The 15,275-nt window shown below is 40.5% G+C and overlaps 1 protein-coding gene across 2 annotated transcripts in view; it reads right to left on the bottom strand.

Moving 5' to 3' along the window:
- Positions 1–15,275, bottom strand: part of atrx (ATRX chromatin remodeler) — a 32,546-nt gene that overhangs the window by 14,740 nt on the left and 2,531 nt on the right. Inside the window, exons 8-29 of one of the 2 annotated variants that reach the window (XM_055034047.1) lie at positions 11,284–13,505; positions 10,967–11,033; positions 10,093–10,241; positions 9,839–10,000; positions 9,647–9,761; positions 9,409–9,514; positions 8,974–9,150; positions 7,335–7,476; positions 7,141–7,250; positions 6,673–6,819; positions 6,400–6,577; positions 5,469–5,606; positions 5,085–5,260; positions 4,876–4,993; positions 3,962–4,092; positions 3,709–3,803; positions 3,188–3,327; positions 2,266–2,422; positions 2,065–2,165; positions 1,312–1,420; positions 1,048–1,225; positions 549–740 (exon numbers count right to left, since the gene is read on the bottom strand). In XM_055034047.1, the coding sequence (XP_054890022.1) occupies positions 549–740; positions 1,048–1,225; positions 1,312–1,420; positions 2,065–2,165; positions 2,266–2,422; positions 3,188–3,327; positions 3,709–3,803; positions 3,962–4,092; positions 4,876–4,993; positions 5,085–5,260; positions 5,469–5,606; positions 6,400–6,577; positions 6,673–6,819; positions 7,141–7,250; positions 7,335–7,476; positions 8,974–9,150; positions 9,409–9,514; positions 9,647–9,761; positions 9,839–10,000; positions 10,093–10,241; positions 10,967–11,033; positions 11,284–13,505 (5,110 nt within the window). The remainder of the gene's footprint in view (positions 1–548; positions 741–1,047; positions 1,226–1,311; positions 1,421–2,064; positions 2,166–2,265; positions 2,423–3,187; positions 3,328–3,708; positions 3,804–3,961; positions 4,093–4,875; positions 4,994–5,084; positions 5,261–5,468; positions 5,607–6,399; positions 6,578–6,672; positions 6,820–7,140; positions 7,251–7,334; positions 7,477–8,973; positions 9,151–9,408; positions 9,515–9,646; positions 9,762–9,838; positions 10,001–10,092; positions 10,242–10,966; positions 11,034–11,283; positions 13,506–15,275) is intronic. The other variant, XM_055034048.1, reaches the window with a different exon arrangement.

Here is a 15,275-nt window from a genome sequence, read left to right as displayed (position 1 = left end):
CAAGGAATGAATAAAAAGATTTTTAAAAAATAGAGAGCGAGGACTGCAAGTTTATAGCAGGGAAGCAGCCGTGTTGCAATGAGACGACTATTTAGTAAATAACAGTAAACACACAGATCTATGCAGCTGTGCTGGCCTGCATGACCCACGTTAGATTTGTGTGTTCCTATTAAACCGCAGGAGACCTAAGTAGTGACACAGCACCTGCGCTACAATGAGAGGAGGCGAGTGCAGGGGTGTGAAAAGAAACAAAAAAGCAGCAGAAATCTCCAGAAAGGTTGATTACGATACAAGCTGGCAGAGTTTAAGTAATAGTTTAGTTTATAACTTAAATGCTCAACTTCAAAAGAGAAACCGTGCCATTAGCTGTGGGTCTGAAAAAACTTCTGTCTCCTGGTTTAAAAAAAAAAAAAAAAAAAGAAAAGAAAACTAATTTTATTCTTGGACAAGCTGGAAAGAAATGATCAAGTTTGACCTTATAAAAGCTGATCTAATTAAAAATGACACGTTTTCCTCAGACGTGAAGTGTAAAGTGAAAGCATGCCAACCTTTGGAAGCATCGGAGTTGCTCTCTTGCTCTTCTTCTCTGAAGGATCATCCAGCATGTCCGGTTCAAAGGTGTAGAGCTCAGCCAGCTCGTTCATCGTGAAGTGTCTCTCGATCTGCTGCTGATCCACAACTCGGTACGACAGAGACTGCTTGGTCACTTGCCGCTCATAAATCTTCTCCTCCATTGTGCCCTGAAAGAGGGGAATAAAAAGTAGGGAGAACAAATAAATCAGACAATATTGATGACAGTTGTGAAAATATCTACGTTGGCAAAACTGATGGAAAAATTTACTGGCAACTTGAACAGGGGGGGAATTTTTCCTAATGTTTGTCATTTATCTTGATTGTGGATTTACACAGTCATACATGTATCTAATAAATAGTTCTTATTGTTACTTTAAATGACATCACAACAATAATGCCCGATATTGTGATAATAACAAAGTCCATATCACACACACAGTCGGAACAGTCAGGAAAAAAAAAAAAAAAGCTCACCTGAGCAAGGAACCTGTAGACGTAGACGGGTTTGACCTGGCCAAAGCGATACACCCTGAAGATACTCTGGATGTCGTACGACGGATTCCAGGAGGCGTCAAAAATGATGACCCTGTTGGCGGCCACCAGGTTGATGCCAAGAGAACCGGCTCGGGTGGATATAAGAAACAAGCGCCCCCTGAGTGAAACAGAGGCAGAGAGAATATTACAGTAACGTGGTATTTTGTGTTTTAGTTTTTATTAAAGATCAACAAAGCACCACACCTTGTGTTACTGGTGTCATTAAAGTCCTCGGCCCACTTCTTTCTGGTGGGGGCGTTGGTGGAGCCGTCGAGGCGGTAATAGTCGATGTTCCTGAACCATTTTCCTTCACCTTAACAACCAAACATATTATTAGAAATTAGGCTTTTCTTTTGCAAGCATGCACAATTTAAAACTGACATCAACGTTGGCTTTTCCTTGTCCAAATAAATAAAAATCTCATGGATTATAAGAGTGGAAAGAGATGGCTACGTCGGTTAAATGCAATGTTTTGTCTTGAAGATGGCCTACTCCGCCCACCAGCCTTAATAACCAACGTTTCGGCATGTTTTCAATTACGGCACTCTGATCTTTTCATTACAAAATTACAAACCCTTGAGCAAACATTTTTTCGCGGAATAAAAAGAAAAAAAAGCCGAGCTCTAATCATTTTCAAAATGAAAGCAAAAACAGCTGCTGAAGTTTAATTAGAAACATGACCTTAAAACAACAGCAGTAACATGCATGTGTGTGTATCTGAGTGGGTTTAAGGGCAACAAGCAAACCACAACCAGCAAAATACATGCTGGAGAGCTTCAGCATCCTCTGACGTTTGCTTTATTTTTTAAGTTTAATGCACTATTTTAAACCAACGTCAGGAGCAGTTTACTATCAGAAAAATTATGTAATTTCAGCAGCTTCTAAATAGAGCAGGTAGCCATAGACAAACATACGGTCAGTTATGAAAACTCAACAGAAATACGAGTGAAAGGTAACCTTTGTATGGAGAAAGTTTTTCATCCTCCTCCGTTCTGCAGGAAAGTTCTAGAAAATCTTCTATCAGGTCCAGAGAGATGAGCGACTGACTGAACACCAACCTGTCGACAAAAGTGGCCTCAAGGTTAATTTTAGACATCCAAACACTGGTATTCAATAAAGCCATGCTTTTTATGTTCCACATAGCGTCAAAGTTCTTACACTTTATCTTCCACTTCCTCAGCCATGCGCAGGATCTCAAAGAGCAGCATCATCTTTCCTGAGTGCTCCAGGATTTCAGAGTCAGCTTCTGTCACAAACTCCTTGTACCAGTCAGCAGAGCAAGGACTCCCTGGAGTAGAGTTGGCTGCCCGGGCTGCTTGGGGTAGAAACGCAGATTATGGCTCGGTTACAACTCTATAAATCAGACGTCTTAAAAGAATTCGGACATCAAGTACTTCTTACTTAAGTTTATGTCTTTTCTAGAGGTGCAGGACATTTTCTGCAGATAAAATAATCCTGTATTCAACAACTAACAGCAGAATTATCTGCCGAGGAAGAGCATCCCTAAAAAACAACTCCGACTTGTATTTGTGAAATATTTTCTGTCTTTTTTGAAGTGTGAGCGCAACATTTTGCAGCAATTAATTCCTCAATTCAACCACGCATTTGCTTGGAAACGAAATGTTTGCTTCCTTTTTGGTGAGTGCCACCTGTGCCGCACGTGGAAAGTGTTATAAATGGGAATGTGGATGACTGGCCAAAACGACAAAAACCAGGTGTAGCATAAGTATTTTAGTTGGTAAACAAGACATTATCAAAAGCAGTCCAGAATCCTTCAAACAAAAACATAAAAAACACTCTGAATTAGCCCCTTTAGTTTAGTGCCGAATCACAAACTGCAAATCAGACATTAACATCTGTGTTACTAGACAGCTGCAGCGTACAACAGTTTTTTCTATATGAAGCTCTCGTCTCATCTGTCCAAGGACTCAGCTCAGGAACACAAATGATCAAAAAATAAATAAATTTGACATCTTTGATATTAGTTTCAGACAAGGCTATGCTCTTTGCACCTCAATAATTACATTATACTGCAGATCTAATCTCACAGAAAGGATGAAAATTAAAAAAAAAAACTTACGTTCTTCAACAGGCTCAGGTTGACTTCGACCTTCTCCATTCCTGCCGCGGGAGCTGCTGTTCCACTCCTTGATGACCTCCACCTCGTCACTGTCCGAGTCGTCAGAGCCCTTCTTCCTCCCTTTTCCCTGCTTCTTTTTCCTGTTGGGAAAAAAGAGTTGTGGAAGACAAATGTCAGGTTGAGTTACTGATCCAAGACATGAGAAAGTTAAGAAAGATGAGGTCCAAATGGTTTACAATCAAGAGAAAAAAAAAAAGTAGACCTTTTCTTTTTCTGTGGTTCTAAAAGCATTCAAATCTAAATCAAGTGCATGAAAAGACACAATGTGTTTCTCTATGTGAAACTGTAATGGGAAAAAAATTAGTTTGTAGAAAAGCAGACTGAAATTTCATTCTGGAACCTGAAAAGTGCTGTGCAGAAACAAAAGGCCACAACCATGAATAAACAAAGAGGGACTGAAAGTCATACAGAAAACAGCTGGCATGCAGCCATGACGGGGGAAAAAGTGAATCCAACTTTACTTTTTCGCCTTCTCATCCTCTGAGGTCAGACTCATGGAGGATTCCTCAGTTTCTGAAGCGATGAATTCATCCATACTGTCTTCATCGAAGTACCCCTGCACCAAAACAAGACTTGTGTCAAACTTTTATATGTTCTGGTGTAAAAGAATACATGGGCAATTTGATCTGTCAGTAAAACATTTTCAACATGTCTATGTGTGATTTGTACCCAGTTTTTAATATAAAATTGAATGCTTTTCTTTCCCAGTCGTACCCTGTTTTCTTTACTGATGTAGTCCAGCTGAAGGCACCAGGGATGGGTCCAGATCCTGCTGAGCATCTGGAAATCCTGGAAGAGTTTGGTTCCCGCTCGGCCCCGGCCCCCTTCCAGAGCATTCCCCACACCTGCACGCAAGGGGGGGAAAAAGAGAAAAAGGGAAAAAAAAAAGCACAAGCAGCAAGATGAATGTGTGTTCACCTCACATGCAGCATGATCTCAATCTGCTCACAAGCAAACGAATCAAAATAATTATTTCATTTCCAGCCTAAAACTTAAAACTCTAATTTCTTGTTCTGATTTTTCCCCATTTCTTCTACGTCACAAGATGGCCTGCAGTGCCCCCAGGAAGTGAAAGGTTACCATTTACAGCTGAAATTGGCCTGAAGACCCCACTGTGAAGGGTCCACAGCCACAGCATCAGCACTGTGGACATCTCAGCCTAACGAGCCAGGGCGCATACCACCAATTCCCCCCACCCCCCGCATACCAAGCTCTCCTGTTCTTTGTTTTTGGTTTTGGTGTAAAACCTCTGGCCCCTACTTCAGCTAGATTTCTCTCCTTTTTATGCTCCAACATCTCACCCCTTCCTCTGTTCCCCCTCTCTCTCCCAGAGCTCTTCATTAGGGAGAAACGTGGGAAAGTGGGCTTAAAACCTGCCTGCGGCACAGTGCCAGCTGCCACTTCAACTCTAATACACACACACACACACGTCCTGGTCCACAATCTGACAGGGAAGTCCACTAAACTACTTAACGCCTGACAAAAGAGAGAGAGTCCAGAAGAGCTTTGTATTCGTCTGAAATCCCTCTCTGTGGAACTGACATCAGGTAAAGAGAACTTTTATTGGAAACACGACGCCCTGCAGGATCCTGCTGCAAAAGATTAAAAAGATTCCCAAACATTCTCACCTGTGAAGTGCTCCAGGTAATGTCTGTAGAGTTTGCACTGGAGCGAGGTCATTCTGATCGACAGCACGTACTCGTATTTGGGAGGCAGGAACTTGGTGAGCGCCGAGTAATCTTTTCTCTGAGCGTCGGGAGGAACAAAATGTCATTCTAAGAGGTGAAAAGGAGAAAGGTCGAGCAGAGGCCGAGTCCGTTGGTTGAGAGCTTCTTACCTGAACGCAGCCGGCCAGCATCTCATAGAGGATGTGCGCCCTCTTCTTCATAATCCGGACGTCATGCAGCGTCGAGTCGGCACACTGGCCGTTCTGAATGGGGTTAATGAAGCGGTTTCTGAACTCCTTGACCGACCCGAGCAAGTTTTCCTTGATAAAGTTCACCATGCAGTGGTCTGAAGAGGACACATTACATCTTAAATCAATTAAAATGCATTAGTATTGAGCAAGCATGAGGGGCTACTGCTGAAGAAATTTATAGAAACATCCGGTTCAGTTGCGCTGCCTTCTGCAACAGATTTTAACTTTTAATCCTCATAAAAAATGCTGAAAAATTTGTTTTTAAATCTCAATTTTGGTTTCAAAGAAACAAAAATGTCTCACATTCAATGAGGTTGTTTTGCAGAGGTGTGCCAGTCAGGACAATCCTCCTCCTCGTCCTGATCGAGTTCATTGCTTTCGAGACGGCAGAAGCCTCGTTCTTCAGAATGTGGCCTTCATCGCAGATCACCAAGTCTGGACCTAAAGATAGGACAATTATAGATCATCAGCTTCACACATGTTTAAAGAAACCTCTCTTTAAGCTACAGTAAAACAGAAAATCCTCAAATCCTGAATGCTGACCCAGAACAAACTATTTAAAAACCGCAAAACAAACTATGGCATTGGGCTCAAAAATTACTGTAAAATATGGAATTGTGCAGAATTATTTGTTAGAAAAAGATTTCAAACAAAATTCTTACATAACTTCTATGTGTCATATCAAAACAGAGGAAGCAAATTAATGTTAGCCACATTTGCAGTATAAAGTACATTTTGTTTTACTTTATACTCATAAGTAAAAGGAAAAATACTAAAGTTTATTTTACAAAAACATTCAATTATTCTCAGTAAATGTCTAAAAATGTATGCATTAACAAAATTCTGATTTTTTTTCTCCTAAAACAATGTGTGAAGTACATTCTAAAAAAGTGACTGCATCTTGTTGTACGTTAAGTTCAGCTTCTTTTGCATAAATAAATCAGTTTATTTAGCCATGAAAAGTAATTAAGTTAAACCAAATTTAGGTAAAAGATTCCTTAAAACATTTCAAGTGCTTTGCTGTCTAAAATTAGAACAGATTATGGTCCAGAATGTGGTCCATCAATTCTGATGGCACTTTTTGTGTAATTTTAAATCAAAGGAATTTGCTTTGACCTTATTGTTAAATCCAATCTGGACCTTAGAGAACCTCGGATTTAGATTACCTTACACCTCACTCCCAACCACCAACCTTCCAGCCATAATAAAGAAATATATATTTTTTTAATTGTACCTGGATCCACAAGCGTTTTCTGAAATGTCTCTTTTAGCTTCTTGCTCTTGATGTTTCGTCCCTGCGTCAGATTTCTGTACATCTCATAACCTATGATCATAACGCCACCCGACTCCTGCCACTGCTGGAGAGCGTAGGCTCGCTCTTGAGGCCTCTTAACTGTGGCTAGCTCCGTTACCTGGGGGGGAGAAATACATAAATCATCAACTATAGACATGGTTTTTGCCGGGCTAACAACAGGGGCAAAAAAAAATAAACAGGAACATTTCTTACCTCGAGGCTCTCCTCATCCTTCAGTCCCACCTGCCATTTCTCAAACTCGTTGAGCCAATTAAGAACAGTGTTGAGGGGACAAACCACTAGAGCTGTGCTAAAGTCGAGCTTTTCACAAAGCAGCAGGGTGTGGAGGAACGTCACCACCTACAGGCCAAGACGGGAACAGTTAAAATCGGCCACATCACCCAGCTTTGGACATGAAAAAGCATCTATCAGAGGTATTTGCAATATGTAACAATGTTGTAAGAAAAATGCAACTCTGGGTATTACTTGGAGAAGTTTCTGAATCCAGTGTGACATTAACTAAGTCTCCGGCAATCTCATGCAATGAAGATCGCATTTAATGTTGGAGGAACAAATTAAGACGAATGCAATTTTCTTGATGTAAACAAACATCTTGAAGATACAAATTTGAATGTAGCTTTTAACATCAGTGCAGCTCAGACAAATGAATTCATTTCTTACTTGTAGAGTTTTTCCTAGACCCATGCAATGAGCCAGGATGCAGCCAGAGCCTGCAGACTTCTGAATCTTTTTCACAGACTCACAGCAGCAGTCCCACATAAACTGAACACCTAAAACCAAGCACAAAGCATTGAGTGGGAATCGTTTCAGAGTGGCCTGAAACTCTCATTTTTATCCCAACGGCATTCACTCACCATCCACCTGATGAGGCTTGAGCTTTGTGACGAGGCTCTTGTGCACCTGAACCACCGGCTCCTTGGTCTCTTCGTCTTCATCCAGGACCAGCTTGGTGGTGATGGGGCAGGCCACCTGGGAGGCTTCTTCTACTACAACCACCTGTAGGCGGATTACAGGAAGATAAAAATCTAATAATTTGGGGGGGGGGAAAGGATTTCTAAGCCATTTTAAAAGGCTAATTAAACCATCCTGAGAAATTGATGGTACATGACTGGATATTTTTCCAAGACGTGTTCTGTGATGTTATCACTAATGGCTCCCCTACCTGCAGAAGAAAAAACACTAAAGGACTCAATCAGCTGGTCACGTAGATTGATACAGCTAGAAACATTAGCTTAGCTCAAGCTAAAACTAATGACAATTAGCTGGCAGCACCAAATATAACTTCCTCTTATGAAAGCGAGAATGGTGCTTTTAAAGCATTTTTCTGTTAAAGGTAAAGTGCAGAGGCCAGTAGTTCATGGATGACATTAACCATGTTCCAAGTTTTAAAAAACTGCAAAGTTCATGTACCAGTTATTGTATCCACAGATTAGGTTAATAAAAGTCTATAGCATCCTGCCCTAATGAATTTTACCCAGAGAGACAATCTCAAACATATTTTTTTTCATATTGGTGAGAAACTATCATATTCGCCTCCTGTGGATGTTCTTGTAAATTGTTCCTTGAAGCATGTTGTGCAAATTGATGAAAATAACAAAAAAAGATGAACATAAAATCTAATTCTTACTCCAGTAGCATTTCAAAGTTGTCTTGACAGTATGGTCGTACTTTCAGGAGTTGTATTTAGTGAGGTTTTACTTGTAAATTTTGAACCACTCAGCTCTCCCACTGCCGCCACCTTGTGGTAGCAGTCCTGCATTATATTTACAATATTTTTCCAATAATTGATGCCCACAAGAAACAGATTGTTGGCCTGTTAAAAGTTTGAGCTTTCCTCATTAAGATTACAGCACAAATTTTATTCTGTGAAACATATTTAATTTGTAAAAATCTTAATAAATCAGAGTTTCAGTTCTTGATTCTCCCATTTCCCAGTTTAAAAACCTTGATCTATAACAGGGGTGCCCAAAGTGGGTCCTCGAGGGCTGGAATCCTGCATGTTTTAGTTCTCTCCCTGGTAGTACCAACCTTTTCAGCATGTCAGTGTTCTTCTCAGGCCTTCTAAAGGAGCCATCATTGGATCCAGGTGCGTTAAACCAGGGAGAGAACTAAAACATGCAGGATGCCGGCCCTCGAGGACCGACTCTGGGAAACCCTGATCTAAAAGGATTAAGAGGCCGAAAAACAGCATCTTGTTTTAATTTTTGCATGAGCATAGAATTACACACAAACAAATTCAACATAATGTAAAAAACCCTCTCTTTTTTTACTTTTTGAAAAATATTTAAAAACTTAAATATTTTCCATATTAATTTCTATGTTTCACCCAGAGTTTTGAGTTTAGCTGTAATATTCAAAGACATTACACCTTATATTACCATTGCAGGTTTAAGTGGGTTTTTGACCATGTTAACTTGCTATAGTAAATGTCACAGCACACATCTTATGTGTAAGGTTTGTTTTTCCAAAAACAGCAGGAATGTCCATGCTTACCTCTCTGAGTTTCTCCCTGAGCGCCTCCCTCTCAGCGATACGTTTCCTCCTCTCCTCTTCCTCCTTCAGAGCGTCTCTCGTCTCTGTCCTCAAGCTGTCGTCCTTGAGGATTTTGCGGATCTTTTTCCGGCCTTTGCGCCCCTCTCCATCTTGATCCTCACCGTCTTCCTCTCCGCTCTGTGAAAAAGGATATCGAGTTCAGCTCTTTGATCTGTAGCCCTCTGGTGCAAAGAGCTAGTCCTTAATATCAAGTGAGGGAGCAAACCCCAAGGTCCATTTATAGGTCCAATAACTCAAAAACACACTGCAGGGGAAGTTTAAATAACGTTTAGAACCTCTGCATGACTTGACTAGTAAACTTTAGTTGAGTTTTGCCTCCACCACAAAGTTACCCTTCCAGAAATAAGAAATTTTAAGAAGCTGCATCTAAAATACCTTCTCATTATTGCTGGAGGAGTCGTCCTGAACTTTGATTCGACGTCGCTTCTTTTTCTGCTGCTTGTAGCTCCTCTGGCTCTCATCTTCTTTCTTCTTTGCTGATCTAGAGAAATAAAAACAGGAAGCATTTTTTTATGGGGGCGGGGGGAGTTTTTTTCTTTTATGTCCACCAAGAGAAAATGGGTCTAATCAACAGAAAGTAAGTGATTGCTTGGACAAGATCCTGCTTTCTCACCTGGTCTTTCGACGCTTGCTGTCCACCTCTGAGTCACTGACCTCCTCACTCATCCCTGACGCAGAACCAGATGCCGATTTCTCAAAGTCTGAGTCTTCGGAGTCGTCGCTGCCGACTGATTTATAACAAGGCAACAAAGTCACTTACTGGTTTCTCAGTTGGGGAGTCCTGTTAATAAAAGCCAGAGTCTACCTTTACGTGAAGACTTTTTCTTGCTGCCCTTGCTCTTCTTCTCCTTGCTCGAGTCTCCAGATTCACCCTCGCTCAAGGAGAGTTTATGGCGGAGCAATTTGTGCCGACTGCCACGCTTCTTCACATCAACGTCAGACTCAGAGTCTTCTGTAAATTCATCCTCTTTCAGGACAGAAACAAAGATTATTAAAAGATAGGAAGCAATTGGTCTTCTTGAATATTTCTGCACTTGAATATTTCAGTTTGTACTCTACCTTGCTCCTCTTCGTCGTCCTCTTTTTCTTTTTTAGCTTTCTTGGAGGATTTCTTTTTTGTGTCGTCTTCTTCTTCGTTCTCAGAGGAGCTTTCTGCTCCTGAAGAGTAACTGGACTTTATTTGTGCAAGAAGCATTTTCTTTGCAATCCTTTGGGGAAAAAGGGAAGAGGAGAAACAAAAGCCCCATTAAGATGTCATGCATTTTAACAATCAAAAACAAGCAAAGTGTTTTTAGATCCACAAACAATCAAAAGTTGAAACATATTTAATCGGTTGGTTTAAAGTAAGTTAGAACAACTACTAAATTAAATTTTAATGAGCAAACATTTCCCTAAATGACGAGATAATTTGTACACAAATGGAGGACCCACTTATATATTAAAACAAAACAAGAAACTGTTTGGGTTCCACCAGTTACAGCTGCCTAACTGAAGGAGTCCAGGGAAATAAAACAACTTTATTCTTCGGCATGAGTGTTTAAGGTTAATTAAAGCAATACGCCATCTTAAGTAGGAGTACCCAACTAATAGGTTTAACATTTCTAGTTAACCTGTACCCTCAATTAGAACCAGCACTGCCTTGCTGTTTTCATTTCTCTGATTTTGTCGCAGTACATCTAGAAACTTCAAGCCGTTGCATTTTATACAACAGACCAACACAAACTGGTGCATAATTATGAAATGGAAAGAAAAAAGATAAATAACTTTCAACACAGGTAGCAACATTTAGGGTATCCGAAGTGTGTAGAAAAAGACATGCCCCATTACTTTGATACCCATAAATAAAACCCATTGAGACCAATTTACGTAATTACTAAATGGAGGTCACCTGTGTGTAATTATTACATCTCTTCTTGCTGCATTTCCCCATTACCTGTTTTCAGGGTCGTCGTCGTCATCTTCAAAAACTTGAGAATCGTCTTTAGTGTCTCCCTCGTCTCCTAGCAAAGAAACAAAAAACAGCATAATTTCCTAATGAAGCCAACAACATTTTTTTTATGAAGTTCTATAAAAGTAACATGTACTTCAGCTCAGTATCAGTGAAATTTTGGAATGACATGAAATTGTGTGGGGGAAAAAACTAAGATCATGGCATCTCTGTAAAAAATGAAGTTTCAGTGCAAACCGGAGCCTCGAAGAGACTGGAAGAAACTGTGGAAACTGAAAGCAGCAATAAACACAGAACTTTACCTGAGGACTGATTGAAGACTCCACTGCCTCCAAGTACATTATCCTCCACAATGGGCTTGATCTTTTGCTGGTCACTATCCTCTCCGGAGTCGCCTCCAGCCTCTTCCTCTTCCTCAGATGAAGACAGTAGCTTGGAGGCAGATTTTGGGCTCTTTCCCTTCCGCTTCTTTTCATAAGATCGCTTCTGCTTCTTATCAGGCGAGTCTTTTTCATTGCCCTTGGAGTTCTCCTGTTTCTTGACGCGGCTAGACCTCCTTCGAGCTGTGACCGCTTTGCTCTTACTCTCCACATCTGAGTCAGAGTCTGAGTTGTCCGAACTGGCTTGCCTCTTCTTCTTCTTCTTGGACGTCTTCTTGTTTTTACTCTCTCCATCTGAATCAGAGTCTGAGTTGTCCGAACCATCTTGCTTCTTCTTCTTGGACGTTGTCTTGTCTTTACTCTCTGCATCTGAACCTGAGCTTTCGGACTTTCGTTTGCGTTTGGTTTGCTTCTCGGTGTCAAAGGAAACGGATTTGAAGAGACACTTTTTGGCCGTTGTGCTTTCCTGTTCCTCGTCTGTGCTGCTGTTGCCTGTTGCAGCTTTCTCCAGTAGAACAGGAGGAACTTCGTCTGAGTCAGAGTCTTCTGATGTTTTCTCTGAACTTTTGGTCTCTTTTTTAATGTTACTGGATTTCTTTGATGGCTTGGCCTTGCTGTCTCCTTCAGATTCTGAATCAGAGGTGTCCTTCTTGCATTTATTTTCTCCTTGCTTCCTTAAAGGAGTGGTCTTCACCCTACTGGAGCGGCGGGTTGGTGGTGGGCTGTCTGCTTCTTCTGCTCGACCAGAATCAGAGTCTTTCTTATCTTTTTCCTTACTCTTGCTCGGCTGTTCAGCATTCTTTTCTTTGTCCTTTGACCGAGAACTGCTGCTCTTGATAACTGGTACAGGAGTGAGTTTGACTATCAGGTTCTTAACTCTGGGTTGGGGGCATTGGGTTTCTGGAGGATGTTCATTCGACTTTGTATCCACCTCTTTCACTGAACTAGTATCGGTCTGTGACAGCATGGAGGAATCAGCGAGGCTCTCCACCATCTGGAAAAGCTCCTCAGGGACTGAAGGAGGAACAGACATAATGTCATGATCCAGGGATGTTTCAGCAGTAGACACTGGCTCACTGTCAAAGACCTCGCTTTTAATTATCTTTTTGGGGACGCTTGTTTCTGTCTGCTGGTCTTCCATTTCAGGCTTATTGGACACTTCTGACTTCATGTCTTGCTGGTTATCCAACTCTTTCACCCCTTCATCCATTGATTCTGCTTCATCAAGTAGATCTTTTTCAATAGACTGCTTTTTTAGCAACTCTTTTGTTGAAACCTCTATTTCATTAGGCAGCCCTTCAACCGTCTCCTCCATTTTACAAACTAAATCTGCTATACTATCCTGGTCCTTTGACACCTTTCTGGTTTTGCCAGATTTAAAAACTAAATCATTCTCGTCGGGCGGCTGCTTAGTCTCTTCCTTCATTTCTTCTGTGTCACAAATTGGCTTGACTTCATTATACTGAACACCAGGAAGTGAATCTGCAGAACACTCCATCTCGTTTTCTGCAGGTTCCACAACACCGCCAGTTTTTCTCGCATGTTGCCCTTCAGTACCATTCTGCAGTTCCACGTTTCTGAACTCTGGCTTCAAAGCTTCCTCCAAGGCATTGTGGGCTTTCTTCAGATCTGAGAGCACAGCCTTGAAGGCTTTCAAATGTCGATACCTGATGGTGGTGTCTGCCTGGTCGTCGGTCGCCTGCTGGATGAACTGAATGAAAGTGTTATTTAATCCGGTTGTAGTTTCAACAAGCTTCTTTGTCTTCTTGATTAGATCTTTAGGTATCTGTAGATTTTTATAGGAGAAAGTCATGGTCCCCAAGCCTTCATTGTGTTCTTTTCCATTTGCAATTGCTTTCTGTTCCTTGGAGGATTTCTTCTTCTCTTTCTTGCCTTCACGCTCCTCAGCTTTATCAGATTTTCGTTGTTTAATTTCCACTTCCTCTTTCCTCTGCATGATGGTGTGGCAGTTAGAGACCAGATCCTGGAGGGGCTCGGACCGGCACACGTAGCAGTGCCACTTGGAGTCCTCATCCGTGATGCTGGACAGTTCCTTCCTGCCCAGGTTGCGCAGTATGCACTTTTTGCAGAAAGCATTGTTGCAGTAGTCACAGCAGATTAGCTTTCCACCCTCAGCACACCATCTGAGGACAAAGTTTGAACAATATTTCAAGGTAAATAGTGAATATTTTTCTACATGTCGCTTTTAAAACTTTTTTGAAAACATTAACCGCATGACGACCAATTCAGAGAAGAGAATCAATCATGACTTCAACCCCCCATGTCAGAATTAATATTTCTAAAACTTCCCACTGCAAAAGTTCTTATACCTCTTAAACTTGGTGACATTTCCTCACTTTGCCGCCAAAACTTTCAATGTATTTTATTGGGTAATGAGACAAGCCACCACAAGCAGTATATAATAGTAAAGTTGATGAAAAGTTAATTTTTTTTTAGAAGGAACAATCTGAAAGACTTGGCACTGTATACTCCCAAAACTAAAATCATCTAAAACTCATCCAATTAATTCACCTCTGAGCAATTTAACTCAAATTTTAAACTTGTATTAAGATAACTATTCAGTGGCAATTTCAATGCTACTTTTTAAGGAATGAGGTTCTTTCTTACGAAAAGAAAAAATTTTTAAAATACAAAATAGAAATATTTTGACCATCTTCATTTGAGCCTTTCTAGGAGGCAAGTACATAACTTAAAACTTAAAGGTGTTAATATTTATATAGCTTTGTACAGTTAAAATAATTGTGCAATAAAATTTCTGTTATTACACATTTCAGTGTCCATTGATGACTTGACTACAAATAACAGTAACCTCCACTCCTTTCTCTCCCATTTGATATAGGTTTGATTTGGAAGAAGCCAGAATCATAAAGGATTATTCGATTCTAAAACATTTTTTACACTCAGTCAAGGATTTGGCTCATGCAAATATGTTCAGCAGCAGTTTTGTTTAAAGTTTTGGTTTTTGGTCATCTTGAATAACATTAGATTGCTACAGTTATATTATTAGCCACAAATTATTTCTTCACTATCCAGTAGCTGATGAAGCTCTCAGCAGATGCTAATTTTTCTGCATTAATTTTCACACTACCTTATACTATCCAGGAGGCCAACTACTTCGCTGCTCCAGATACAGATCTTTTCTCAAACAACGTGTCGTTTCCAGTGCTACCAACTGGTTGACATATCTATAGATATAGCATATCTACCCTGTATAGACATAGCATCTATATTGTGTGTCTTTCAGGCAAAACAGGTTTGCTAAAAAGCTGCGGAAATATGAAGACAAAAGAACAACCGACAGGTCAGGGAGAAACTGGTGGAAAAGTTTAAAGCGCTATTAGGAAAAAGACAGAAAACTTAATTTCACTTCCTCTTCACAAGTAGGCACTGCTTTATGTTGGTCTATCAAATTAAACTCCCAGTTAAATACACTGAAGTTTGTGGTTGCAATTAAAAGGGGTGTAAATACTTTCGCAAGGCATTGTAACGCATCTGTTTAATTCTGTGCAAGAGGAATTTTAGAACGTATATTTGTTTGTACGGCCTGAAAAAAAGTATTTACTTTGCCTCTTGCAGCTGTAGTTAGAATATATACAGGTTATTGCATTTTACTCTGCTGGAATTTAGGGAGAGTTTAGAGATAAGGAAAAAGCTCCCATTTCCAAGGTTGTTGAATAGTTACACTGCTGCTGATCTGAGCCAGAAATGTTGGTTATCAAAATCCTTTTAAGAAGCCTCAAGTATTAGAAAGTAGTTACTGCCAAGTTAGAACAGAATGGACTTAAACACAGAGCTGATCACATAATGCTTGCTGTTCTCCTTCTTGCATTCACCAATCTCTGCTTGGTAACTAAGACTGACAGTTAAGTAGGTGAAAGTCCTTTTTATTTATT

This window comes from Poeciliopsis prolifica, unplaced genomic scaffold (genome assembly GCF_027474105.1).
Source record: "Poeciliopsis prolifica strain line A6 unplaced genomic scaffold, Auburn_PproV2 SCAFFOLD009, whole genome shotgun sequence".
Classification (NCBI taxonomy): domain Eukaryota; kingdom Metazoa; phylum Chordata; class Actinopteri; order Cyprinodontiformes; family Poeciliidae; genus Poeciliopsis; species Poeciliopsis prolifica.
Note: the sequence above shows the minus strand (reverse complement) of the source record. Positions and strands in the feature narration are given on the sequence as shown.